The sequence below is a fragment of the Vigna umbellata genome, chromosome 4 (assembly GCF_029865625.1).
Source record: "Vigna umbellata cultivar VRB3 chromosome 4, Vumbellata_1.0, whole genome shotgun sequence".
NCBI lineage: Eukaryota > Viridiplantae > Streptophyta > Magnoliopsida > Fabales > Fabaceae > Vigna > Vigna umbellata.
The window spans coordinates 18,853,127-18,880,972 of NC_142168.1; the positions used below are offsets into that span (position 1 = coordinate 18,853,127).

General features: G+C 37.9%; 1 protein-coding gene across 1 annotated transcript; it reads left to right on the forward strand.

The window, feature by feature from the left end:
• The first annotated feature begins 12,345 nt into the window (after positions 1-12,345).
• LOC148199450 (uncharacterized) lies at positions 12,346-14,890 on the forward strand. Its single transcript, XM_088112671.1, has 6 exons — positions 12,346-12,466; positions 12,554-13,009; positions 13,310-13,708; positions 14,182-14,372; positions 14,436-14,539; positions 14,596-14,890. The coding sequence occupies exons 1-6, from the start codon at positions 12,346-12,348 to the stop codon at positions 14,888-14,890; spliced, it is 1,566 nt and encodes a 521-aa protein (XP_087968797.1).
• Positions 14,891-27,846: the final 12,956 nt, after the last annotated feature.

Genomic DNA, 27,846 nt, shown 5'->3' on the forward strand with positions numbered 1-27,846 from the left:
GGTTAACATCCTAACATGTCTAAAGTAGTGAAATGAACCTAGGAAACTTGTCAAAAGCAAAGAGTTAGGTCAAACTGAAAGTTTGAGTATTTAGAACCTAAAAAAGTGTACTTAAAAGGTGAGAAATTGCCAATTGACCTAAATTAGACTAATTTTAACTAATGGTAGTATCCTAACAAGTTTAAAGTAGTGAAATGAACCTAGGAAACTTGTCAAAATCAAAGAATTACCTTAAACTCAAAGTTTGATTATTTAGAACTAAAAAGTGTACTTAAAGGGTGAGAAATTGTAATTAAACCTAATGTATAGTATTTTTAAGTAATGTTAACATCATAACAAGTATAAACTAGTGGAATGAAGGTAGGAAACTTGTCAAAAACAAAGAATTACCTCAAACTCAAAGTTTGAGTATGTAGAACCTAAAAAAGTGTACTAAAAGGGTGAGAAAGTGGCAATTCACCTAAAGTAGAATAACAATAACTAATGTTAATATCCTAATAAGTCTAAAGTAGTCAAATGAAGGTAAGAAACTACTCAAAAGCAAACAACTACCTAAAACTCAAATTTTGAGTAGTTTGAACAAAAAAAATTCACTTAAAGGGTGACAAAAGTTCACTTGAATCTGTCCAATTTAGAACTTCCTGCTGGACATCTTTTAATTGATTCCTAGAGTCTTGTTCAACTTTTAATCACTGTCCTAGAGTCATATTAATTGTTTCCATATCAGTTTGATTCATCTATTGAATTTTATTTGGTGAATTGGCTTAAATTTTGGTGTTAAGAGCAACTCAAACAGTGAAATTATGATTTGCAAGTATTTAGCCTCTGATGGCAGCTTACACAAGTCTTGGTAAAACAAAGTTGCTCAAATCATAAAATTAAGTGTCCAAACTCGTTTGAGCAAAATTGCCATTCAAACCACCAATTTTTCAACACTTTTCTAATGAGTTGCATAATTTTTTGAATGAGTGTTGCTTTGCACTGAATTTCATCTTAAATTGGTAGCAAAAGCTTGGTTCAATTGATTAAAAAGAAGTGCACAATTCAAAATTAACAAACAGCCTGCATTGTATAAAGCAAGTGAACTAGTGCCAAGCCAAATTTTAGAAATCTGATGCACATTTTACAGCATCTCTCTTAGGCATTTCATCAAACACTTTTTCCTATTTTAAAATTGAGTTCGAATTAGCTATATCTGCACTTATAATTGTTTCTTGCTTTTTAAATCCACTTTAGAGTCTCTCCTAAGTTCATTTTGAGTGCCACCTATCGTTGCAAGCCTATTAATTGCTTGATTTAGTTTGTTGGAAAATCCTACACCTAAACGGTTTGATGAAAGTCCACTGGTGCATTCTGGTTTAGCATTTTTTGGCAGCAGCAGAGCTGATTTTCTAACTTCTTAATTGGATTTTGTCCTTTGGTAATTACCGAAAGCTTTTTCCCTTCGGTAATTACCGAAGGACAAAGGCCGTCGGTAATTGTTAGTGACAAACGATTTATCGACGACAAAATGGTCGTCGCTAATCCGTCGATAATAGGCATTATCGACGGCTTTTTGGTTGTTTTCAACGAACTAGAGCCTTCGGTAATGCCCTTCTTTTTGGCAAGAATCAGACTTCGGTCAATACTTTGTTAGACCATTCGATCAAGACTTTGTCAGACCGTTTGGTCAAGACTTTCTCAAACCGTTCGACTCTGGGAGTACGTTCAAACCCTTGCTCTACCTTTCAAACAGTGATTGTCCTGCAATTAATAATTGAAATAATTAAGCCCAAATAATTCAAATTAATGAAAATATGAATTAGTCTTGAAGTTAAGCCCAAATAGTAAAAATGAGACAATAATGGAGAATTAAGCACAATTCACTAATACAATAGGCTGTGAAAAGCTAAGTAAATAGTAGAAAATAATGACTCATCAGCGATCATCATGCAAACTCCAATGCCAGAAAAAACTCCTCCCGCATTGGATAAGTATGATGGAACATCTGATCCAAATGATCACCTTAGGATGTTTGTTAACGCAATGACATTGTACACGAACAACGACTCGGTCATATACAGAGCCTTCTCTTTATCACTTAAGGGGGAGACATTGGCGTCGTATAACACCCTTCCCCTAAACACAATGGATTGTTTCGCTACTATGGAAACTCTTTTTAGAGCACAATATGCGTCCAGTTGGGAACAGGAGCTAACGCCGACAAAATTGGTAAACACTAAACAGAAGAAGAAAACTTTGAGAGCCTTCATGAAAAGATATAATGAAACAGCATGGCGTGTTAAAGATATCAGTCACACCTTCATCATCAGCAATTTACCTTCAAGCCTAAGGTCAGGGTCCTTTGCTGAAAATTTATATGGATGGTCGCCTAAAACTACGGACGAACTCTAGGAAAGGATTGTTGAGTTTATCCATATAGAAGATATAAGACACTCGAGGAAGAAAAAACAACAAAAAGCTTCTACAATTGGAAACAAGAAGGAAGGAAAATGATCGGTCGACAATAAAGACAAAAACGGAGGACACCCTCGGAGGGATGCTTCCTGGATTCCTAAGTTTAATCACTACAGCCCCCTAAATGCACCTAGGGCGAAGGTCATCGAGGAGGCCCTTCATACCAAACTTCTCACACTCTGAAAGAAATCAACGCCTAAAGACGCAGACGAAAGGAACAACTATAATTTCCATTTGAATTGTGGCCATACTACAAAAGAGTGCTTTACGCTGAAGGATGAAATAGAAAGACTCCTCAAAGTAGGATATCTTCGTAAATATGTAAAAGAAGAAAGGGTCCAAATAAGAAGTCCTCGCAGGGAGAAATCTCTACGTAGAAGTCTCGAGCAATTGAAGGGACGAACGAAGACAAAGGCGCAGTCGTAGCCATAATCGTAGTCACACGAGAGACCAGTCAGTTTGCGAACACATCAACACCTAAGGAATTTGAAAATTGTTCACATGGTGGACAAAAAACCTCGATCTCTGCCATCTATCACTTTTACCAATGAAGATTTCCATCTAGCCATGAAGTTTCCCTTGGACAAGGGAACCATATGTACTGTGCAGGAAAATTGTTAAACTTTTGGCAAGCGTACCAATAGTCAACTATAGTATAATGATTTTTTAAGTAAGAGTGTCGAACCCACGAGGAACAGTTTCGATTAAATAGATAAATTGTTATCTCAAACAATATATATACAAGGATGTTCAAGTTGATTCATGATAGATGTTGATAAATAAAACTACGTTGCGTGAAAGTAAAATAATAACAACAAATAACTTAACGAAGATTAATATGAGAAGTTGGGATTGAATTCATCTATCTCACTCGTCTACAATCTGGATGAATACAAACATATAGCAACTGAAATTACCAACTTTGATGCAACACACCAAAGTCATTTATATCAATTCCTCGCATATAAAATTCATAAGAGCAGTTCCTTGAATATTGATTCCTCACATATCCAACAAACTGTCCAGCATTATATTCAAGTGTTATAAGCAATTGATAAACTGAAATCTATCCCTAGCATCGTAGAATATCAAGTATTCTTGTTCAGATCAGATTTTAGAAATACTTTCCAGTCAAAACTAAAACCCACATTCATGAAACTATTGATCAGATAGAATCAAGCACTAAGAGCAGAACAAAAATACCAATATTGAATAAAACAGAAATGCTATATATAAATATCACCAGATTACATCCGAGTTCGAATCGATTACATTCAATCCCGAGAGAAAAGATCAGCCACTCATGGTGGCGATTGACATTCTAAGAGATGAAGAAGAAGAAGATCAGCCACTCTGTTCTTCTTTTCTCCGCCGCTTCCCCCCCCCCCTCCCATTTTCTTTCTTTCTGCTTCGTAATTATATGAACTGCCCGAATTCTCGCTTAAGCTAAATTATTCTTGCTTAAGCGAGAAGAAACTTCTTGGAGAAGATAATCATTCTCGCTTAAGCTAAAATATTCTCACTTAAGCGAGAATGACTTTTAAGGTAATGCCTTCCTGGACAAGTCTAGCTTAAGCGAAATCATTCTAGCTTGGGCGAAATGTTGCAGGATTTGCTCTTCTCTCTTAGTTTACCTGAAATGTATACAAACTAGGGATCAAATGATTTCCTTTTACTCAATAACTCAGAAACATGTGATTACATTTCATCTTTTCTTAGATTGGGGAAAATTGATACAAATGTACTCAATTCAAAACATAAGTGCTAAAATTCCATATGAAAATTAACTACTTTTTTGCACTTATCACAAATCAACGAACTTCCCAGGAATGCTATGTGGCCGGCTTAAAAATCACACCATTCCTTCCCCTAAAAGAAGTAGAGGAGCGGAAACTGCCACGGTTGATCTCGATCCATGAACAAACATTGAGGACCGCATACAAGCTCAGGGTGATATTAAACCATTTGTGCTAGGCAGAAACGAGTCACATGTAACGTCCATAGGAGGAAGGCTGGAAAAAACTGATGAAGAAAGTTTGGGAAAAATTTTAAAAGCCAACGAAGATTTGTTTGCTTGGACAACTGAAGAGATGCCTTGGGTTCATCTGTCTGTTATGACACTTAAACTAGTCCTATTCAAAGAAGCACGCTTGGTTGCTTAGAAGAAACGGAGGTTCGGCGAAGAGAAGAGCAATGTTGTGCAAGCGGAGGTTGCCAAACTCCTTGAAGCAAGATTTATTAGGGAGGTAACATATACTATATGGTTGGCGAATGTGGTCATGGTAAAAAAATCAAACAGCCAGTGGAGGATGTGTGTGACTTCACAGACATAAACAAAGCGTGTCCCAAGGACTCTTACCCCCTCCCGAGTGTTGATAGATTGGTAGATGGAACTTCGGGTCATGAAGTAATAAGCTTCCTAGATGCCTACTCGGGGTATAATCAAATCGCTATGTTTGCACCAGATCAAGAGAAAATAACTTTCATAACCGAATAGTCCAATTTATGTTATGAGGTAATGTTGTTCGGTCTCAAAAATGCTGGAGCCACTTACCAGCGTTTAATGGACAAAATATTGTGCCATCAGATCAGAAGATGTATGGAGGTATATGTCGACAACATGGTTGTTAGAAGTCAGTCCATGGAGCAACACTTCAAGGACTTGGAAGAGGTTTTCTTACAAGTAAGTAAGAAGATATGGTATGTGGTTAAATCCTTCTAAATGCACTTTCACTGTACCTATCGAAAAGTTTTTAGGATTCATGTTAACCTCCCATGGAATAGAGGCCAATCCAGACAAATGCCGCACAATCTTGGAAATGAGGAATCCCACCAATTTGAAGGAAACACAACGGTTAGTGGGCAGATTGACATCCCTGTCACGTTTCATTCTGTGAATGATCGAGCATATCAAACCTATTCTTAAAAACATGAAAAAGGGGATCACCCAACAATGGGACGAACAATGTCAAAAGGCTTTTGATAAAGTTAAAGAGATTTTGACCAATCCACCTATAATGGCCCGACCGGTACAGGGACATGATTTGCAACTATACATTGCTATGTCAAACAATACTGTCAGCGCAACCCTCATTCAAGAAACTCCCGAATTCAGATTGATTTATTTTGTCAGTAGAATGATGCGTGGAGCGGAAGAACGATATTCACAGGTAGAGAAAGCGACATTAGCCTTGCTCACAGCGACTCGACGTCTTCGACCATACTTTCAAAGCCACCAGGTGGTGGTCAAAATAGATCATCTCGTTGCCAAGATTCTTAGGAAACCTGACCTAACTAGGCAGATGGTTTCATGGTTGGTTGAGCTTTCAGAATTTGATCTACGTTTTGAACCGTGCAGCTCGGTTAAAGGACAAGATTTGCTATACTTCGTAGTTTAGTTGACGTCTGCATCTGATATCCCTCTTCAATTATGGTGTCTTAATGTGGATCGATCCTTAGACAAAAAGGGAGGAGGAGCAAGAATCATTTTGGAAGGACCGAACGGTCTCATAGTCGAGCAGTCCTTGACCTTATTATTCCAAGCTAGCAATAATAAGGCGGAATACGAATGGATTCTGAACTAGTCGTTGATCATATGAATGGAACTTTCCAAGTCAAAGACAATCAATTGCTGCAATATTTTCATAAAGCACCTGAATTATCCAAGGACTTCACGACAATTAGCATCGTCTGCATCCCCAAAGAGAAGAATTCCATAGCAGATCTCCTCTTAAAGTTGGCTTATTCAGGGAGCAAAGGGCATTTATCTTCGGTTATTAAGGTAACACTTGATAAACCTGTAATTGAAGTCTTTACGACTGATGTAACGCCACCTAAGCCTGACTAGATGAAAAACATTCGTGACTTAATGAAAAAGCAAGAGCAAGGAGAGAAAGTTAGTATCATCGATTCCAAGTGCATTTCTCGTTTTTTCGTTGTAGGAGAAGACCTGTATCAGAGAGGATACACAACACCGCTGCTAAAGTGTTTGTCCGAAGAAGAGGCTGATTATGTGTTGAGCGAGCTCCATCATGGCATATGCGACTTACATTCTGGCAAGCGTACACTTAGAGCCCGAACATTATGAGCTGGGTACCATTGGTCGACTATGGAACACGATTACAATCTATTTGTCAGGAAGTGTATATCTTGCCAGGAGCATGGCAATGACGTGCGAATCCCTGTTGAGGAATTACATGCTATTACTTCACCGTCGTCGTTCGCTTAGTGGAGAATGAATATAGTAGGACCACTCTCGATCGGTCGAGCGTAAAACAAATTCCTTCTGGTAGTAGTGGATTATTTCACTAACTAGATTGAAGCGGAACCGTTAGCCATCATAAGTTCTCAATAAGTGCAGAACTTTATATGGTAATTAATTTGTCGATTTGGACTACCCAGAAGATTATCACAGATAATGGCCAGCAATTTATATGGTTGTTTATTGATTTTAAAGGCTCTTTATTGATTTTCTTTCTCTATGTCTTAGAAGGATTCCTCTTTTAATACTATATGGTTGTTTTATTTGTAGGATACAATAAAGGCAAGAACCATGGCCAACCAATCAGATTTGGGAAAAGCACTCTTCAAGGAATCAGTACTAGGGCCGCTTAAGCGCCCTTAAACAGGGGGCCTCCAACGCAGATGCACTAAATGGATTTCCCAGCTCACGTGCGCTCTAGCACCCTAAGACAGGGGGGGCTTCAGCGCCAGCGAAGCAGCCTGAAGCACGTTTTGGCAGCACTGTCCATGTGACCTAGCATGCTTCCGTGACCTAGCTGACTTGGCCTTTAAGCTCGTCTTTTATTTTGAATTTTGAAGGGAAATTAGCTCAGAATTGAGGCCCTTCTTCACCTATAAATAAGAGGGCCTCCCCTTTGTAATTCTCACTTTTGGATGTAATGAAATGTTGCAGAATTACTTGCTTAGCCTCTTATATCCCTTAGTCACCTCTGAATTTCAAATTCAGATACTATCCTCTAGCTTCCTTCCTTAGTAGGAAGGGCTTCTAAGCTTGGAGGCATCATACACACCCCACACCTTCATCCAAACTTTCACCAAACACCTTCTATGCATCCATTTCGCTGCACCAAATCTCATTCTGCTGTGCATCTGTTTCGGAGCTTCTTCTTGCGTGCTTAATGCTAGGAGAGGGTTCCATCATCAAGGATATGGACATCAACAATGAACAACTGCAAGTTAACTAGATACTCTGTTGGAAAGGCGAGATGTAGCTACTGGCCGGGCCACTGCCAAAAAAGGCTAATATCAAGGAAATACAATACCAAAGTAAAACCAAGAAGCTTCAAAGAAGGAGATCTCGTATGGTACAAGAGAGGTGAAGCCAGGAAAAACCGAGCGCACGGAAAACTAACAGCTAATTAAAAGGAACCATTTCACGTCACGGAAGACTTGAGGAATGGAGCTTATCGGCTCGAGTTGTTCGATGGTAAAGCTATCCCTAATACTTGGAATTCGACTCATCTAAAATTCTACTTTTGTTAAACATTACCGTCATTTTTAAATTCAGCTTCTTTTGATTTAGACTATTATTATTTTTGTTTGTTTTGTCTTTCAGAATAAATAAAGTCGAACACATCTTATTCAGTCATAGGTTGCGAACCCACTAAGAAGCTCCCAGTCGACTTTTGACTCGAAAGCTGAGAGGTAAAGCCCTTTTACTAGGAAGTTCTCCAGGAACGCCTAGGTCAAAGCCGAGAGGTAAAACCATATCACTAGGAAGTTCTCCAGGAACTCCTAGGTCAAAGTTGAGAGGTAAAGCCCTCTCACTAGGAAGTTCTCCAATAACTCCTAGGTCAAAGTCGAGAGGTAAAACCCTCTCACTAGGAAGTTCTCCAGGAACTCCTAGGTTAAAGCCGAGCGATAAAGCCCTTAGGAAGTTCTCCAAGAACTCCTAGGTCGAAAACCAACCGGTGAGGAACCTTCTCAGGGATACTGACTATTAATGTTATTACGGTCACCTTCTTGTCTATTTTGCAGTTCACAGGACAGTAAATCACATATAGCTCACCAGGGACACCTCTTAATATAAATGTCTCATTTTGGGCTTCAATCAAATAGTAAGCGGTTTCGCTTGATTGGTCGTTCGACTTTATAGTGCCTCTGCTCAACATGGGAAAAAGTTCTAAAAAGAACTCCCACAAGTCGCCACTCTGTCTAGAATACGTCGTTCGAACCAGAGAAGAGCAACGACTTAAAGCACATCGAAGGTAAGCTCCCTAATACAACGAGAACGACCTCCCTCAAACTCATATAAGTCCTAAGTTAACTTTGGCTAAAGTCGAACGATTAACTCGGACTTGGGGGCATATGTATGGTATATTGTATAGACCGAATGGTTAACACCCAAGACCGAATGGTTAACACCCAAGACCGAATGGTTAATACCCAAGATCATTCGATTCATCCGCCAGGTTAAAGGATTTTATTACTGATGGGCCATAATTGGGCCAATGATAAAGATATTGGGCCAATAGTCCAACAGCGAAATAATAAGATATCAATTAAATATTTCTATAAAGATATTAATAACATATTGCAGGATAAGGAAGTTGTTTATGAGTAACTAATCGAATTTAAAGGTAAGTTTATTTTTATTTTTCGGATTTGTGCTAGTTTAGGATCCATGAGATAACTTATAAATATAAAGTCAAGACCAAAAGCCAAGTACGTTCGAACTTGTGATAAACAATTCACTAAACCGCTCCTAACTTGAGTGTCCCCCCGATTAAGAGTGAAAGCATTCAGAGCAGGCGACTCAAGCATTTGAAGGTACGAAAGTCACGCAAAAAAGGTATGTCTCTCAACCCTACACACATCCATACCAAAACAACATACATAACAAATTAATAATAAAATAAAAATAAATAAAAAATATATAATAAATTCAAAATAAAAAAAATTTAAAAATTATAATCGATAATCTTCAACGAATTTAAAATTCATTGAAGGTCTCGATAGATTTTGAAATTTATTAAATCAAAATCTATTAAATGCTAATTTGAAGACTGAATTTTGAAAATATATCTAGATTTTTCACGAATTTCAAAATCTGTCACTATTTTTAATAAATTTTAAAATTTGTTAAAGCTTACAGATTCAAGCATGGGGTTCCATGCACCTGCTTTTGTAGGACAAACTTCTTATTAAGTAATTTAAAGAACAATGCACTCCAAGAGGACCACCAACCACACCAACTAAGAAAACGAACAACAAAAAATGGACCACAAGCACAGACAGAGATGAATGGAAGTGCCTAAACCAAATATTTCGAACACGTGGCTCAGAACACTTGTTTGGCCCACTAAGTTATCACAAAAAAAAGTTAAAGAAAATTTAAGGAGTTTGGAATCATTTGATGCAAAATTCAATTTGACTTATATATAATATTAATTCTATAAATTGAATATCAAGAATCAATTCTTTTAATGAAAAACACAAAATGTAACATAAGGAGAAGATAATATTTCAAAATGAAAATGGACATAAAAGAGAGAAAGAAAGAAAAGAATATCAAGAGACAAAATTTAAAACTCTAAAATTTAGCAAATGATTTGTGTGTACAAGTTTAGTAGAGCACGTCTAACCTATTTAAATTGTCTCAAATTTGAAGCAAACATAAATCTAAATGTGTCTTCTAATTAGGTCTATAAACTCAATTACAAAAGTTTAAGTTAATACACACAAAAATTTAATATGCATGAGCTCTTATACAAAAACTTAAGCATATAAATAAAATCTAATATGCATGGGTTTCTTTACAAAATTTAAGCAAATTTGGCTTCAACGGATAAAAGTCAGAAAAAAGTAGAGAACTTCAAATGCAACGAAACATACCTTTGTTTTAAAGCCGCTTAAATATAGAATACAATACAACTAGAATTGTCAAAAAATATTATTTATAAAATAAGTTATAATCAAAACAATAAATAAAGATTGTATGAGGATAGAACACAAAATTAAAACAAATATAAACATCGAATCTAATTCATTGCGCATCTACATTGAACTGCAATCCGAGAAATGTAGCATTAACCAATAATAAGATTTGTTCAACAAATGGGGATGCCATGTATGTGTATTTAAAATCTCTCTATCCTTTAAAGGAAAACAGTACACAAGAAAAATAAAGGAAGAGGGAAGAATTACAACATAATAATTTTATGACATAGATGATGTGATTATACCATCAAACTCATGATTGAATTCACGTGCATCAATCTAAATTATGACAAGTCAGGATATATGAGTTTCGACACTTCAATTTAAATAAAATATCACTCAGTTGAATTCCCAAAACCAAACCTCTAACGGATAATAATTTAAATTCTACTTCCTCAAAATAATGTCATATGTAAAGTTAAAATACGAAAACACGATAAAAATGTAAAATAAAACTATAAAAACACTTTACACATATTACAACATACTAAACAAAATAATAAAGAAACTAAGAAGACGTCACCTGATACAATAATATACGAAAAAAAAATTGTGTCCTCCCTTTATTTGTCATGTAAATTGTAATGATTACATTTCCCTCGTTATGAATTCTAGTTCTTCACTTTGATTCCGATTGAATTAAGATTTTAACGCTTAGTTTGTAAAGACAAATCCTCAAGGTAATTGGTAAAAATATAATTTAATAGAGTAGAATAAAATAATCTTATTAACTTTATCTCTTGCATTCAATTCGACACGTCATAAATAATAATTTAAAATTTCTTTTTTCTTGTTAAACCTTGTAAGAAAGATAGAAGAGTATCTTCTATATATGTATTAACCTCTTACGGCTAAGAATAAGTTTGATTAAAAAATATATAGAAGGGAGTGTGTGCCCATTCCCTCCACTTAAGGTTTTTTTTATAGCACGTGACTTTAAATATATATATATATATATATATATATATATATATATATATATATATATATATATATATATATATATTTATTGTGAGGATCTGAAAATAGAGTAAAAGGGTGTCTTAAGTTAAAGAAACAAGGTTTTAAATGGGTTTTTTAAACTTTCTAGTCCATTAACTTCAGCATACCACTCTCTTTAAGAATTCAGTTCCCCTTTTGTCTGCTTTCTCTCTACAACCTCACCTCATTCTCTCTTCAATCTCTTTTCACTAAGCTAGTAGATTTCGTTTTAGGTGGTGCTCAAACGTCCGCGAAGTAGAGGGTTTCAAAATCATCCGATAAGTTTTGGGTTCTAAGCTGGTAAGTCCCTTCATGCAACCTCCTCTTTACTGTTCTTGAGTGGAAATGTATGTTCTTGTTTGTTGCATGTGCCTTTTTGTTTTGCCTTCTTCCATTTCTACTCAGTTCAAGCTCTAAGAGTTGTTTCCCTCACCAGTTCGGTGGTTGTAGGGCATTGTTCGAGTCCTTGTCGTGAGAGGTACCGTTAGGGCATTCTAATGAGTTGTGCGGTTTTACTCCAAGGTAAGGGGAGCTAGACATTCTTCTGATTTTTAGTGTATGGTGTGCATGTGTGTTGAAATCTGATTTTTAGCCGTGAACGACTTCATAGATGTTTTTCTTGAAGAAGTTCCTGGTTTACCTCCTTTGCGAGAAGTGGAGTTCTCCATTGATATGGTCTCAAGAGCAGGGCCAATATCTATAGCCCCTTATCGGATGGCTCCAACTGAGTTGGCCGAGTTGAAGAAGCAGATTGAAGAGCTGTTAGAGAAATAATTTATCCGACCGAGTGCTTCGTCGTGGGGTGCGCCAGTGCTGCTAGTAAAGAAGAAAGATGGTAGCTTAAGGTTGTCTGTTGACTATCAATAACTGAATAAGTTGACAATCAAGAATAAGTATCCATTGTCGAGAATAGATGATTTGATGGATCAATTGTACGGAGCTACGATGTTCTCTAAGATTGATTTGAGATCGGGCTATCATCAGATCTTGGTGAAAGCAGATGATGTGCAGAAGACGACGTTCAGGTCTAGATATGGCCACTATGAGTATGTAGTTATGCCTTTTGGTGTGACTAATGCTCCAGCCATTTTCATGGACTATATGAATCAAATTTTCAGACTATTCTTAGACAGGTTCGTTGTTGTCTTTATAGATGACATACTTGTCTATTCTAAGACTCGGGAAGAGCATGAAGATCACCTTAAGGCAGTGCTTGGAGTACTGAGAGAGAGAAAATTGTATGCCAACCTTTCTAAGTGTGAGTTTTGGATGGAAGACGTTCCTTTTCTTAGGCACGTGATTTCAGCCGGAGGAATTTCTGTTGATCCCGCTAAGGTGCAAGCAGTACTCCAGTGGGAGAAACCTAAGACTATGACTGAAGTCAGGAGTTTTGTGGATTTGGCGGGCTATTATCGTCGTTTTATTGAGAGTTTTGCTTGGATTGTGGCGTTGTTGACGCAATTGACTAGGAAGGATCAACCTTTTGTTAGGACAGATCGATATGAGACTAGCTTCCAAGAGCTAAAGAAAAGGTTGACTAGTGCACCAATTTTGGTTATGCTTGACATAGGTAAACCTTTTGAGGTTTTCCGTGATGCTTCTCATCAGGGTTTGGGGTGTGTGCCGATGTAGGAAAAGAAAGTGGTTGCCTATGCGTTGAGACAACTCAAGTCTCATGAGAAGAATTATCCCACACATGACCTAGAGTTGACAACTGTTGTCTTTGCTTTGAAGATTTGGAGGCACTACCTGTATCTCGCGCAATTTTAATTGTTCAACGATCATAAGAGCCTAAAGTATCTCTTTGATCAGAAGGAGCTTAATATGAGGCAAAGAAGATGGATGAAGTTTCTTAAAGATTTTGATTTTGATCTCCTCTATCACCCTGGGAAGGCTAATGTGGTGGCAGATGCATTGAGCAGGAAGTCAGTGCATGTTTCCGCGTTGATAGTAAGAGAGTTAGAGCCGGTGGAAAGCTTTAGAGATTTGAGATTGCGGGTGGACTTTGAAGCTGACAGCATTAGATGCAGTAAATTGGTGGTGTCTAGTAGTTTATTAGAGCGTGTTAAAGAAGGCCAATTATTAGACACCGAGCTTCAGAAGTCAGTAGCTTTCATTGGTACAGAAAAAGGAAAGGACTTCAATACAGGGACAGATGGTCTCTTACGGTTCAGAGGTAGGACGTGTGTCCCTAATGATGGTGAATTAAAGAGATTAATACTTGAGGAAGGACACCAAAGTCGTTTTAGCATGCATCCAGGCATGACTAAGATGTACCAAGACCTCAAGAAGTCTTTTTGGTGGTCTGGTATGAAGAGAGATGTAGCTCAGTTTATTGTCTCTTGTCTAACCTATTAGAAGGCTAAGATAGAGCATCAGAGACCTGGAGGTTTATTATAGCAGCTTGAGATACCTGAGTGGAAATGGGATAGCATAGCCATGGATTTTGTTACCTATTTACCATGCACGGTTAGAGGTCATGATGCGATCTAGGTGATTGTGGATCGGTTGACCAAGAGTGCCCATTTCTTGGCGATTAATTTAAGGATGTCGATGTTGAAGTTGGCGCAGTTGTACATCAAGGAGATTGTAAGACTGCATGAAGTACCTTCTAGCATCGTATTAAATAGAGATCTGTGGTTCACGTCTCGCTTTTGGCACACATCTCAAAGTGAGATGGGTAGTAGGCTACATATGAGTTCAGCGTATCATCCCAGACTGATAGGCAATCAGAAAGGACGATCCAATCACTTGAGGACTTGTTGAGGACATGTATTTTAGATCACTTGGGAGTCTGGGATGAGGTGTTGTCATTGGTGGAGTTCACCTTCAACAATAGTTATCAGGCTAGTATTGGTATGACTTCGTTTGAAGCCTTGTATAGAAGACGCTACAGAACACCTTTGTGTTGGTTTCAGGAGGGACAATATGTGTTAACAGGGCCCGAGTTAGTACAGCAGACTACAGAGAAGGTGAAGCTCATTCGAGAACGGATGCGGGCTTCTTAGAGTAGACAAAAGTCCTATGCTGATCAGAGGCGTAGACCCTTGGAATTTGAAGTTGGGGATCATGTCTTCCTCCGAGTAATTCCTACTACTGGTGTGAGAAGAGCTATTCGTGCTAGGAAGTTGTCTCCTAGGTACATTGGTCCTTATCAAATCCTGAGACGTATAGGATCAGTTTCCTATGAGATAGCCATGCCACCCCGGCTTGCAAACCTTCATCCAGTGTCCTTGTCTCACAGCTTAGGAAGTATGTACCTGATCCGTCTCATGTAGTAGAAGCTGAGAATGTTCAGGTTAGAGAAGATCTGTCTGTGCAGGTGCAACCTATCAAGATCGTGGAAAGCCAGAATAAGCAACTTAGAGGCAAAACCATCAGTCCAGTCAAAGTCGTCTGGGATAGTAGAACTGATGACTCTACTTGGGAATTAGAAGGAGTCATGAGGGAGTCCTATCTTCACTTGTTCTTTGATAAGCCTAATTTTTGAGGTCGAAAATTTTTTATCTGTGGAAGTATGTGAGGACCTGAAAATAAAGCAAAAGGGTACCTTAAGTTAAAGGAACCAGACTTTAAATGGGCTTTTTAAACCTCCTGGTCCATTAACTCCAACACACCACTCTGTCTCTAAGAACTCCATTCCCCTTTTCTCTACATTCTCTCTACAACCTCACCTCCTTCTCTCTTCAATCTCCTTTCCCTAAGCTAATAGATTTCGTTTTAGGTGGTGCTCAAACGTACGCGACGTAGAGGGCTTCAAAACCATCTGATCAATTTTGGGTTCTAAGATGGTAAGTCCCTCCATGCAACCTCCTCTTTACTGTTCTTGAATGGAGACGTATGTTCTTGCTGGTTCCATGTGCCTTTTTGTTTTTCCTTTTTCCATTTCTACTTAGTCCAAGCTCTAAGAGTTAGTTCCCTCACCATTTCGGTGGTTGTAGGGCATTGTTTGAGTCATTGCTGTGAGAGGTACCGTTAGGGCATTCTAGTGAGTTGTGCGGTTTTATTCCAAGGTAAGAGGATCTAGACATTCTTCTAATTTTTAGTGTATGGTGTGCATGTGTGTTGAAATCTGAACTGATATGTTTTTTGGAGTGGTATTTCACTTGCTTGGGTATGATGCATTATATGAACTTGACTGTATAATCTGTGATGCTGGAATTAGTGACTGTGTAGTTATTTGCATGAAGTGGATATCTGAAATTGGGTATGTTGGATATCTGAAACTGGTAGAGTTTTGGGTCACCTTGAGAGGAAGAGGTAGTGATTTTGGGAAGTAGGGGTTCTGGGCACATTTGGACTGTTGAGACATCTTGGGCAAGTCAATTGTGACTTGTTTGGATCATAAAACTGGTTTAGAACAGGCTAAAAATGGTAGAATTAGAATTGATCCCCTAAGTTGAGGAACCTAGTGTTTTAAGAAGGAATTTGGGTCTCAATCACTTTAGATTAGTAATGGGGAGGGTTAGGGTCATCTAAGCAAGTTTAATTGAGCTTAATACACGAATTGAAGATCTTAGAAGTTGGCCAAGAGGCCTAGAAATGGTAAGGGGTGGTGTGAGTGTGTGAGTTTGCAGAATTTGCGTTCTATAGATGATGCAGAGTCGTTATGTGAGCTGTCTCGCATAACGAGACCCTGTAGAGGGTGCTCACTGTCTGGGTAATTCGCTGTGTGGGCTGGTGCGTTGTGCGAATGACCAGAGGGTGTTGCTCTATGTTTGTGGATTCGCTTGGCGAATCCTGTCGCTATGCGACTGGTGGTGGTTTGGAACCATTGCCCATTTAATTCAAAAGGCGAGTGGGGCGCATAACGAGAGTTTTAGGGGGGTTGGTCTCTGTTTGGGCTCTCGCATAGTGACCTGGGTGCGCTATGCGTGGGACATGAGGTACAACACCTCAACGAGTTAATTCGCCTTATGAATGGGGTGCCCTGTGCGAACCCTTTTGCTCTTGCTTTGGGTGAACCAAGTGTGTGGAATGATTGAAATGCATAGCGTGATGGTAGTAATGTTATTGAACTGATAGTATGTGATGGTATGAAACATGTTTGGTGGTTGATTGTATTAAGTATGGTTGATGCAGGTAATTGCATGGGTCTCTAAGGAGGTCACATGGTGGTGCCCTATAATATTGGACGTAATTCCATGATCTTCAAGGAGAAGATTCATGGTGGTGCCCTTAGTATTTAGAATGATTTGCACGGTAGCTCAGTCTTTGGGGTTATCCTGGAACTACAATGGTCAATCATTCTCAAGTAGAGAGGATTGAATCATGTGGTGAGTAGTAGCAGGAGGTCCTAGTCTTGAGTGCTTCTAGTATGGCCCAAGGTGAGTGATAACGGACTAACCTCGTAAGTGTGGTAGGGTGAAACCCATTGGCAATGGCTTTGCAAAGCAGTAGAGGCCACCACGAGTGCACGACCTGCCATAGCTCGACAATCATTCTAAGTCCGGACGAGTCAAGTTTAAGTGCAACAAGTCATGTTTGTGTAGTGTAATGTGTTTGTCTTTACTTGCATGTTGCTTGTGACTGTTATAACATGATTTTTATATCTAGCTCACTCTTGCTTTTATGTTTGTGTTTTTCTTGGGTATGCTTTTCTTTTGCAATGATATCCACTTGAAGGTGAGCAGAGGTGATTGAGGTGCCTCTAGAGCACGCTGTGGAGGAAGACAATGTTGTTTCTTAGTTTCATTAGGACTTTAAGTGGTTCCTTATCTTTTGAAATACTCTAGTATGTTTAGGTTTTAAATTATGACTCAATTTGGGATGACTGTAAGCTTAACAACTTTATTTACAGTCTACTCTAACTGTTCTCTTTTAGTTAAATGTGGACTTCCTATGTTATATGCTTCTATATAATCTGGGATGTTACATTTATGGTATCAGAGCAGTTTCTATCCTTAGAAAATCCTGTAGGGTATGTGTGCCTTGCTTATGCTTGTGTACTCTTAGTCATGTTTAAGTTGGTTGTCCTTGTTTATTTGAGTTGGACTGATGGTCATTCCTCTGTGTGAACAGAAGATGGCACCTAGGCTTCCTCCTCCTCCTCCTCCCCCTCAAGCCGAGCCGTCATAATCTAACCAAATATTAGAGACTGTACTTCAGGCTTTGCAACAACAGAAATGACAAATTACATTAATTAAGTAACAAACTCAAAGCTATTTGTTGATGGCAATCTCCTTGGCTAGGTTGGGCCAAAGCTAGGAGATGTGCATGGAAGGGTGTTCCTTGGACGAATAGTGCGGAATTGTGGTGGTAAATGTGGTCCAAGGATGATGAGCTAATGTATGAATGGTGTAAAAGCTCAAAGCCTTTAGGAGATATGGTGGTGGTGGTGTAGTGTTTGGTGGCTCCAAGAGAGGTTAGGCCAACTCAAGGAGTAAGGTGACTACAAGGGCCTCTAGGGTTGTTCTAGTATTGATCAAGGAAGAGTATGGCCATATTTTGGCAGCATAACATTACTTAATTCCAAGATGAAATACAAGGATGGAGACACCTCTATTTATAGGCCAAGGATGTCTCCTTCTAACCCTAAAAGCATGATTTCCCACCTTTGCTCTCATTGGCCAAAAATAAGGCCTTCTAAGGAATGGACAAGTGTCCACAAATCCTCTCCAATGATGGGAGGAAATGTGGCCACTCACAAAACACAATCCTCTTCATTCCTAGAGTGCCATGTGGCCACTACTAAAAGCAAAAACTCTCTACTCCTAAGGTGCCATGTGGCTACCTTTTAAAAAGTAAATTCTCTCCATTGGAAGCATCACACATGGCACACACTTTCCACTTGGTTTGGATGCCTAACTTTTAACGAAAATCCTATGCTACCTAGGCCTTAATACAAGCCTTAAACAAACCTACACTACATGGCCTAATACAATGACCTAAATTCCTACACTACTCTTCAATCCATGCTCCGTGATGGTTCCAAAGGTGGCCCACAAGGTAGAGTTGATGTCATCTTCATGGATGGCTTCCACTCTCTTGAAAGTGCTTGACCATGGCTAGGGGATTTGCCATCATTCCCTCCCTCTTGAAAAGGATTTTCCCTCAAATCTTCAACATGGAACAAGGCAAACTTCCTTATCTTGTTTAGAGTTTTGTGTGCTTCTCCACCAAGGTCAAATACCTAATTTTATAACACAAGTTAGAACAAATGTTATAATAGTGAGTAAATGAAGAATATAGCTCCCAACAATGATACACCTTAAATCAAATGAATGATCAAGGTCTTGAAGAGTAAGAGCATCTTTGAAGCTTTTATTTGTCTTGTGTTGGATGTATATGTTTGAAAGACTATCCATTCCAACACAAGACTTAATTTTTAGGGATATGCCATCATACCCTCCCTTTTGAAAAGGATTTGTCCTCAAATCTTCTTGTTCTTTTATGACAAAAACCTTTTTCTTATTATTGGTTAATTTTGTGTATCTTTCCACTAGGATCAAAGATCCATATGCAAGTGTCATCAAACACAAAACCAATAATCTTATGAGCCACAAACAACATGTATCTAGATGAAAGATTTAAAGAAGACCTTATGCTAATTTTAAAAGATTTTACTTGAAAACTTTGAAGGTCTACTCCACAAAATTGTTTGTGTTTACTTTGAGTTAATTGTATCCTAGAAGGTAACATCAAATCAAAGTTTGATTTGGAAAAATTTGAGGAGTTAAAAATAGTGGAAGGTGAAAAAGAAGTTGAAATTTTTTCAAAAGTAAAAGTTGGAGTTATGTAAGATGGTTGGATGTATTGAGAAAAGTTCAAGGATTGGAAAACTCCTTTTATCATCTTAGTCTCAATCTTAATTGTGGGAGTGGTAGGGGGCTTTAGTAACTCTTCCTTTTCTTCTCTTATCTCAATCTCTTCTTTTTCTCTCTTTTCTTTCTCATTCCTTTCTTTTATCTTTTTCTCTTCATACTCTCTTCTTCTTTCATCCTCCTTTTTCTCTCTTCTTACTTGCTCCTTTTTCTCTCTTTGTTCTTTCTTCCTTCTTTTGTCTTCATCTCTTATTCTCTTTATCTTCCTAAAATCCTTTTGGACTTTTTCTTGTTTTTCATTAAGGATTATAAGCTCTTCTTCTAAGATAGCAAGATATTGTTTTCTTTCAACTCTTTCTTTCTTTTCTATCTTTCTCATGTCACATATTTTCTCTTGGTTTATTACAAGGTAAGAAGCAACAAATTTTCTTCTCATGCATGCTCTCAAGTCACACCAATCTTTAATTGGAGATTTTCTACCTTTCTCAACCTTAGATTGTCTTTGATTCCATCATTCACTTGCATGTCCTACAAGCCTAGAGATGCATAAACTAAATATATGATATTTACCATGCCTAACTAGGAATGGATGAAGTTCTTCTATTCCTTTCTCCCATGCTAGGTATGATAATGCACTAGTATTCTCACCAAAGAATAGAAGGTCACTCTTAACTTTAGAATGCAGCTCAACCTCAGCATGACTTAAATGCAAGATACTATAAAAATTCATTTGTTTTAAAACAATTTTGAAAAACAATTTTCACAAATAATCCTAGAGATTTTTAAGATTTAAAAAATGGCTTATGCAAACAAACTTAGTATTTCGAATAAAATTCCTTAAAAGACTTAAGGAGACAAGAGAAGCTTAAGTTCACTTGTAGGAAAGAGAGGTGAACCACTATGGATTGCTTAGAAACCAAGTCTTTTCTAGCCAAAGATTACCTCAAGTTCTCTTGTACCAAACTTCTCAAAGGGATTTAAACTTGAAATAAAAGTTACACTACATGGCCTAATACAATGGCCTAAATTCTTACACTACTCTTCAATTCATGCTCTGTGATGGCTCCGAAGGTGGCCCACAAGGTAGAGTTGATGTCATCTTCATGGATGGCTTTCACTCTCTTGAAAGTGCTTGACCATGGCTAGGGGATTTTCCATCAAAGCTATTTGTACTCCAGAATTCACAAGTATATATTTATGATTCTTCAAGCTAACATTTTCACATGCTATTGGTGGTTACTACACCATAAACATATTTATTACATATTTTCCATCCTTCAAAGGGTAAAATGTATTTTGTTATTGCCTTCACTCAACTGGAGATAACTGAAAACTTTGAAGCTGCAATTCTCGCAGGATCCAAGGACGTTCAAAAACACAACCACAAAAGGTTTCATACTTTAGTTATTCTTCTTTACTTCTATTTCTCTTAAGAACATGATTTTTGGTTATTACACTTGCATTAGTTAACTAACACTTTTGTTAGTAAGTGAAGTTTCATACATTAAAAGGCTTACAAAAATTTTCTCTTTATGAAAGAGAGAGCAATAATATGACAATTTTTGTTTAACCTTTGCTAACAGTAACTTAATAATTATTTTCACTACTACTATTAACATTAAAAATAATATTATAATATATCATTGACCATAAAAGTGAATTATAATATATCATGTACGTAAAAAAAATAGAAGTTAAACCTCAACCTTCCTTGCCTCCTCTTCTTGTAGAACCAGATTAAGAGGTGTTAGAGTTTCCACAATTCTTCGTTTCAGTCTCAACCAAGCTCGTGGGAAGGGTTTCAGGTGCTTTATCTTATCCCTTTCACCCATTAACCAAGTTCTTAGAAAATCGGTAGAGAGAGGCAAAAGCAGACAGAGCGACGAGCATAGTAATTAAATGTCGGTTTACCTTGATGGTCGGTGCAAGAGTGAATACACGCTAGAGCCCCTCGATTGGAGGCACCCGGACCTCCGGCGAACAATACCTTGACGGTCGGCCTCGCTCAGCCCACAAACGCACTAGGTTTTCGTTCCTAAGCAGCGGAAGACCAAGCCGAACCCAAACCGAAGAGTTCCATGAACTATAAGAGATAGGGCTTGTGGGGAAGGGAGGAACAAATAGGTCTGAAAAATGTGGTGTGGGGAAGGGAGAGAACAGCTAGGGTTTGAAGAATGTAGTGCGAGGAAGGGAGATAATAGCTAAGGCTTGCAAGAAAATCAGATGCAGAGAGGAAGGTGTAGGGAAAGAGGGAATAGTTAGAGCTTGAGAAAATTAGAAACATGGGAAATGAAGGTGCGAGGAGGGGAGGGAGCTAATTTGGGAGAATATTTGCCGAAAAATTATTGTAAAAAGAAAAGAAATTAAATTTTAGTGGCGGTTTTAGTCATAACCACCAGGAATTTTTCAGAGTTTCCCAAACCGTCGAAAAATAACCCCTCCTAAAATATATTACTTTTGTAGTCTATCATATAAGTTTATGTTAATTTTATTTATATGTTACGAATTTTGTGTGTAAGATATAATATGACACTAGTACAAAATATGGTTTCTAACTCGCCTATTAGACTTTGATTTCAATGACAACGAAGCATAAAATGATGCAATGACATTTTTACAATTTTTGTGAATATATATGTCTTAGTTAGAAAAATATCAAGGTCATATTCTCCTTTGGACATTGGTTAATAAAAACCAAAGTTTAAAGTGGAGCCACATAAGCACAAATTTAAACTTTTCAACTCAATACACACTAATAAGGATTTATGACTTCGATTCTCCTTAAAATCAATGTCATAGGGTCCCAGAGTGTATTCAAACTAGGCTCAAGTATTTCTCAAGAGAAATTCTTAATTAAAACAAGAACAAAGGTTTTTTGCTAAAACAATAATGACTAAAGACTACAAAATAACTCAAATTAAGGTATGGTCTATTTCCTCCAATCATGTTTGCAGCAAAAACTTGAGATGGGTTTTCCATAGTGGTTTCCACCAAGTTAGGACATTCATCAGTATAATGGTCAGTTGAAATGCATATTCCACATTTCTTAGCAATTTGTGGAGTTGAGGTTTTAAAAAAACTTGCAATCTGATCGAGTTTGCTTTCTAGCTTATTTAATCTTTCATCTATCTTCTTCCCATCAACTACACCATTTTCAATTTCATGCACTCCCTTCAGCAAAGTAACTGAATTTTCTCTTGTGCCATACTGTTGATTGTCTATTGCCTTCCGTTATATTAGATCTATACCATCTTCTGGTGACCTGTCTAAGAAAGAACCTCCGCTTGCAACATCTGCCAATGACCTATCAGTAGGACTTAAGCCTTCATAAAACTTAGAATAAAATCTTCAATTTGGAGTTGAGGGCATGAAGAACATAGTTTCTTGAATCTTTCCCAATATTCACTAAGATTCTCTCTATCTCTTTGTCTTATATCTTGAATTTCTCTGCGGATAGCTGATAATCTAGATGCAGGAAAATACTTCTCAAGAAAGAGTCTTTCAATAGTTTCCCATTTTGTAATACGTGCAAAGAGATAATACCACCAATCTTGAGCTGCTCCTTGAAGAGTAAAAGGAAAAGCTCTCATGTTAAGGCTTTCTATTGTGATCCTGGGAGATCTAAAGTTTTCACACAACATGTGAAATTGTCTTAAGTGCTTGTGTGGATTCTCCCTTGATAACCCACTGAACTTTGGTAAGGCATTTAACAGGGCAGGTCTCAACTCCCACTCCTCATTAGGGTATTCGATTGTGGTGGTGGGAGTGGTGGTCCGTTGATGCGCCAGCGCGATGATGGTGATGCGAAGATGAACTCGCGGATGGCGCCCAGAAAGTCGCGCCTTATTGGTGGATGTCCGGTGACGAAGCGACGCGGTGTCGCGATTCTGACGATTTGGTGGTGGCGACATGAGCGAGACGAATGGAGGTTGGTGACGTTGCTGGCTACGAGGGAGATCAAGCGATGGTGGCAGAGTAGCGTGACAAGGTTGATCATCGGTGGAGGACGAAGTGGCGGAGGCGGTAGTTGACGGCGCCTCCGCGGCGGCTAGGGTTGGATTTGGGAATTAGAGTTTCTGGGGAGAAGATGATGATGTGGCAGAGGGGGGTGATGTGGCAACATGTGGTTGGTCTATTTGGTGTGTAGAGGATTAATGACGTGGCAGCTTCTTAATGGTTAGATATGTGTTTGGAGGATTTGGACACGTGGTAGAATTTGGTGGAGTTTGTCTTAGGAGGGGTAGGAACAGGAAACTTAGGGAGTGTAGGAGAAAAGGCTTAGTGTTTGGGCTTGGTTGTTGGCCTGTTTCAGAAATAGGAGTGTATGTAGAGAGTTTAGGAGGTGCAAGGGTAAAGTCTATCTGTTTGGCCCATCTGTACATTATTTTTCAAATAAAACCTGATTTTGGGCCTTGAATTGCCATTTGGACCAATAGAACTTATAATTTCAGCAGCACACATAAACGTAAGAATTTCCAAGAATAATTTATGCAATTAAAATCACTTTTTAAGTCCGTTTTAATTCCAAATACAATATATCAAATCATCACAAATCCTCTTTAAATCAATCATTCAAACACATGAATTTCATCAGCATAAATGTGGGCATAAATATGCACTCATCAATATGCATGTCCAAATGAGGGCATATTCTACAGGAAAGAGTTTGAAGCTTTGAAAAAATGTCTGAAATATGGGTTATCACGATCAAGTAGAAAAACAACATTGAAGAAAGTTGTGAGATAGAAAATGATGATTCCACTTTGAAAGTAGTTTGGTATCTTCCAATCATAGCCAGACTTAAGTGTTTCTTTGAGAATCCAAATGAGGTTAAAAACCATAGATGACATGTAGATGAGAGAACATTTGATTGATTGCTTCATCATCTAGCCAATTCAATGCAATAGAAAAATATTGATCTTGAATTCACCCAATTCGGTCAAGAATGTAAAAATCTTCACCATGGTTTTGCTATTGATGGAATGAACCCATTTGGTAATTTAAGTACCAACTACAGTGGTTAGCCGTTTATATTAATAATTTACAACTGGCCTCCTAGAATGTGCATGAAGAAAAAGTACATAATGTTGTCAATGATGATATTTGGTTCAAGGCAACCTAGAAATGACATAAACTTTTATCTTAACTCACTAGTTGAAGACTTGAAGTTGTTGTAGGTTTATTAGGTTTAAATATTTGATGCCTTCGCATATGAAATTTTTGTAATGCATGCAATGTTATTTTGCACCATTAATGACTTCTCAAATTATGATAATCTGTCAGGATACAATGTCAAGTGTCATAAAGTATGTCCTATATGTGAAGAAAACACTACAACTCATCAATTGAAACACAAAAGAAAGATAATTTATATGCATCATCAAATACTTTTACAATCTAATCATCCATATCGAAGGTTAAAAAAACATTCAATGGACATAAAGAGAATGACGATTGATGAGTCGTTATTTCTTGAATTATATTTAGTTTAATGCACTTAAATAAACCAGGGAATTGTGTTTAATTGTTTGTTATTTCCCCGTTTTCCGAATTCTGCTTAATTTGGTCGGAAATTTGTAATTGTGCTAATTTGGGTTTTCTGAGCTGATTAAGTGCATATTTTGAAGTGCAGGAAAATTTCGGAAATACATTTTGGGACATCAGGAAGAATGCCAAATAAATTCAAGACTCTCCACACAGACATTTTTGAATTAATTAAATTGTAACTCAGTAGTTTAGAATTTTTGAATCAACTCTTATATTTTGGGTCAATTTTTGGTAAATTAGATTAGACCCAAAAATTAGAAGTTAATGACTTGACACCCTAGGGTTTTATTGTGTGGACCCTACCTTAAAAAAAGGGACACACGGCCTTAGAAGAAGGACAGCCGCCACTCTCTCACTAACTCTCGGTCCAGGCTTTTGGTTTGGAGGCTGGTGTGTTTTTGGGGGGAACGATTCTACACGCTACTCTTCGGGCTGGATGCTACTCTTTTGGCTGGAATTCTCGGAGAGAAAACTGGTTGGAGGGCAACGAGCAGGGGGGTGCGTTTAGCTGCCACAGAGAAGAAGCTTTTGGTTAAATTTTATTGAGTACAGCTTCCAGAGGTTTTGCTTGTATCTTAATGCTTGACCAAGAATCATTTGCTCATTCTAAACATTGGAAAGCATTGACTGAAATAGCTTTATTCCCTTCTCTGTTAACGTTTTTATGTAGTGCCATCTTCACTAAGAATTGTATTTGAATGCTTGTTTTACTTGTTGCTTCTTTATTTTATTCCATGAGCCTTGTCACTGCATGCACGGTCACAATCAATTATTTGCTTGTGTGAAAAGAGTATGATATTTGTTTAGTTGCCTTTTGGGAGGAAATAGTGTTTGGTTTTGCTAGAATAAAGTGTAGTACGGGGAGTGGTCATGGCATATTTAATCAAGAGCACATTACATTTATTAAAATGAGAAAGAGAGTGGTCTGGAAAGAATAGCATATGCGGTGATGAATAAAAAAATGAAGATGGAGAGTAGATTGGAGTAGGTGTCACTGCTGCTGGAAGAATGGAAGAAAAGAGAATATTTCTTGATTTAAGCAAAGTGCTTGTTGATTTGATGGGAGTAGGTAGCGGAAGTGGAGTCTTTTTTTTTACTGCACCAAAGAACCATACATCTAATTTGGAATTACTAGTTGCTCCAATGTTCATTACTTCATAGTATTTTAATGGAACTTAATTCAATTGAATTCTTGCTGAAAGACCAAAGCCGTGAGATACCACGTGAAGAAGCAATCAACTTTTGCATTAGAATAGAATATTGAAATTGGTTTTATGCGGAAAATTACCTTGGAGGTAATTGGTTGGATGTATGTAGGTGAAGTAGTGTGCATGGTTACGTGTAGGAAGCTCGAAGAACCACGGCAGAGGACTTTCAGAGGCATTTTAATTTCAATTCCTTTTGTATTGAATTTCTTCTTTTTGCTCGTAATTTGCGTTTGGATATTTATATGTTACACTGTTCAAATTAATGTTTGCATGTTTAGTCGATTATGCTTGAATTTCAATTTTAATTTTATCCGCAACCAAAAACAAAATTTCTAAAACACTCCCTCACTACGTGTTTGATCTGAAACTGAACCGCAAATTGGTCCTTGAGAGACGACCTAGGAGTCACTTCCTAGTACTATACTGCATTCTGTTATGCACAACTTTTGTGGGAGGTGCGACCCTCTCAACAAATGGCGCCGTTGCCGGGGACCAACGGTTCAGTCTTAGGTTTTTGTGTGTTTGTGTGTGTTGTGTTTTGTCTTGTGTTGTGATGTGATGTGATGTGATGTTCTGTTTTGTGTGTGCGTGTTGCATGTATAAATGTGTTGTGTTTTATTTGTTTCGTAATTTTTAGTATTTTTCTTTTTCCATGTCTACCTATTTTTATTATGTGAATACTGCTTCTTTTGCTTGTGCCTCTAATTACGATTCTCCTTCTGTATGTTACTCTGATTTTAATTCTGCTGATTTTTATGCTGAGAACAATATGACCCATCCTCCAACTTCTGAGAGCTCTCTTTGGGAGCCGGTTCCACCTAATGAGGATGGTGATCATTTAGTTCTCACCATTGGACTGATGAATTTGTTGCCCAAGTTTTATGGTCTTGCAGATGAATGCCCACATGAACATTTGGATAGGTTTTATCGAATTTGCTCTTTAATGAAACTTCCAAATGTCCCGGACGATCTAATTTTCTTAAGGGCATTCCCGCACTCATTAGAAAGAGCAGCAAAAGATTGGAAAGACTCTCTTCCTCCAGGATCCATTACCAGATGGGAAGATCTTGAGCATAAATTTCTGAGCAAATTCTCCCATGTGCAAGATGGATACGACAACGGTCTTGGATGGAATGACCCTACGTACCTTGGGATGGTACAATGCTCCACAACATCAATATCAAGAACCACCATTCCAGAGTACTTTCATGCCTCCACTAGTCCAGCAATGTCAGAGTCAGCAATATGATGCTTCTGCCGAAACAACTCCTCAGCCTTCTATTTCTGAGCCTACATTGCAGGAGTTGTTGGAGCAGTTGACCATGCAGAACCTGTAGTTTCAGCAAGAGACCAGAGCGTCCATTCAGAGCTTGAATGACCAGATAGGACAGATGGCTACTCAATTAAATCAGGAACAGTCTCAAGATTCAGAGTTACCATTTCAGACTGTGCTGATTCCTGATGATGTTAGTGTCATCCACATAGAAGATGGGGAGCAGAGTTATGAGCTTACTACTGCGCCACATACTTTCCCACCTTCCGATGGTCCCACTCTTGCACCTGAGGAGACCGAGAAAGATTTTGAGGACCAGGCAGATATGAGCAACATTTTTGAGAAAGGTAGACCATCATCATCTTCCACTACTCTTCCAATCTTCAGGGAAGTGGAGGTAAACATACCTCAATTTGATTATGTTGATGATTATGTTGTTGAGGATTATGTTGATCATTATATTGTTGATGAGCATGCTTTTCATTTCCACTCTTTGCATGATGAGAAACAACTTTTGTCATCCTATCTGAATACCTCTTATCTATGCATTGAACATGAATCTGAGCATGTTGTTGATATTGTTTCTAAATTTGAAAGTGATTCATGTTCTGAGACCATCACATGTAATCTTTCTTTCATTTGTTACAAATGTATG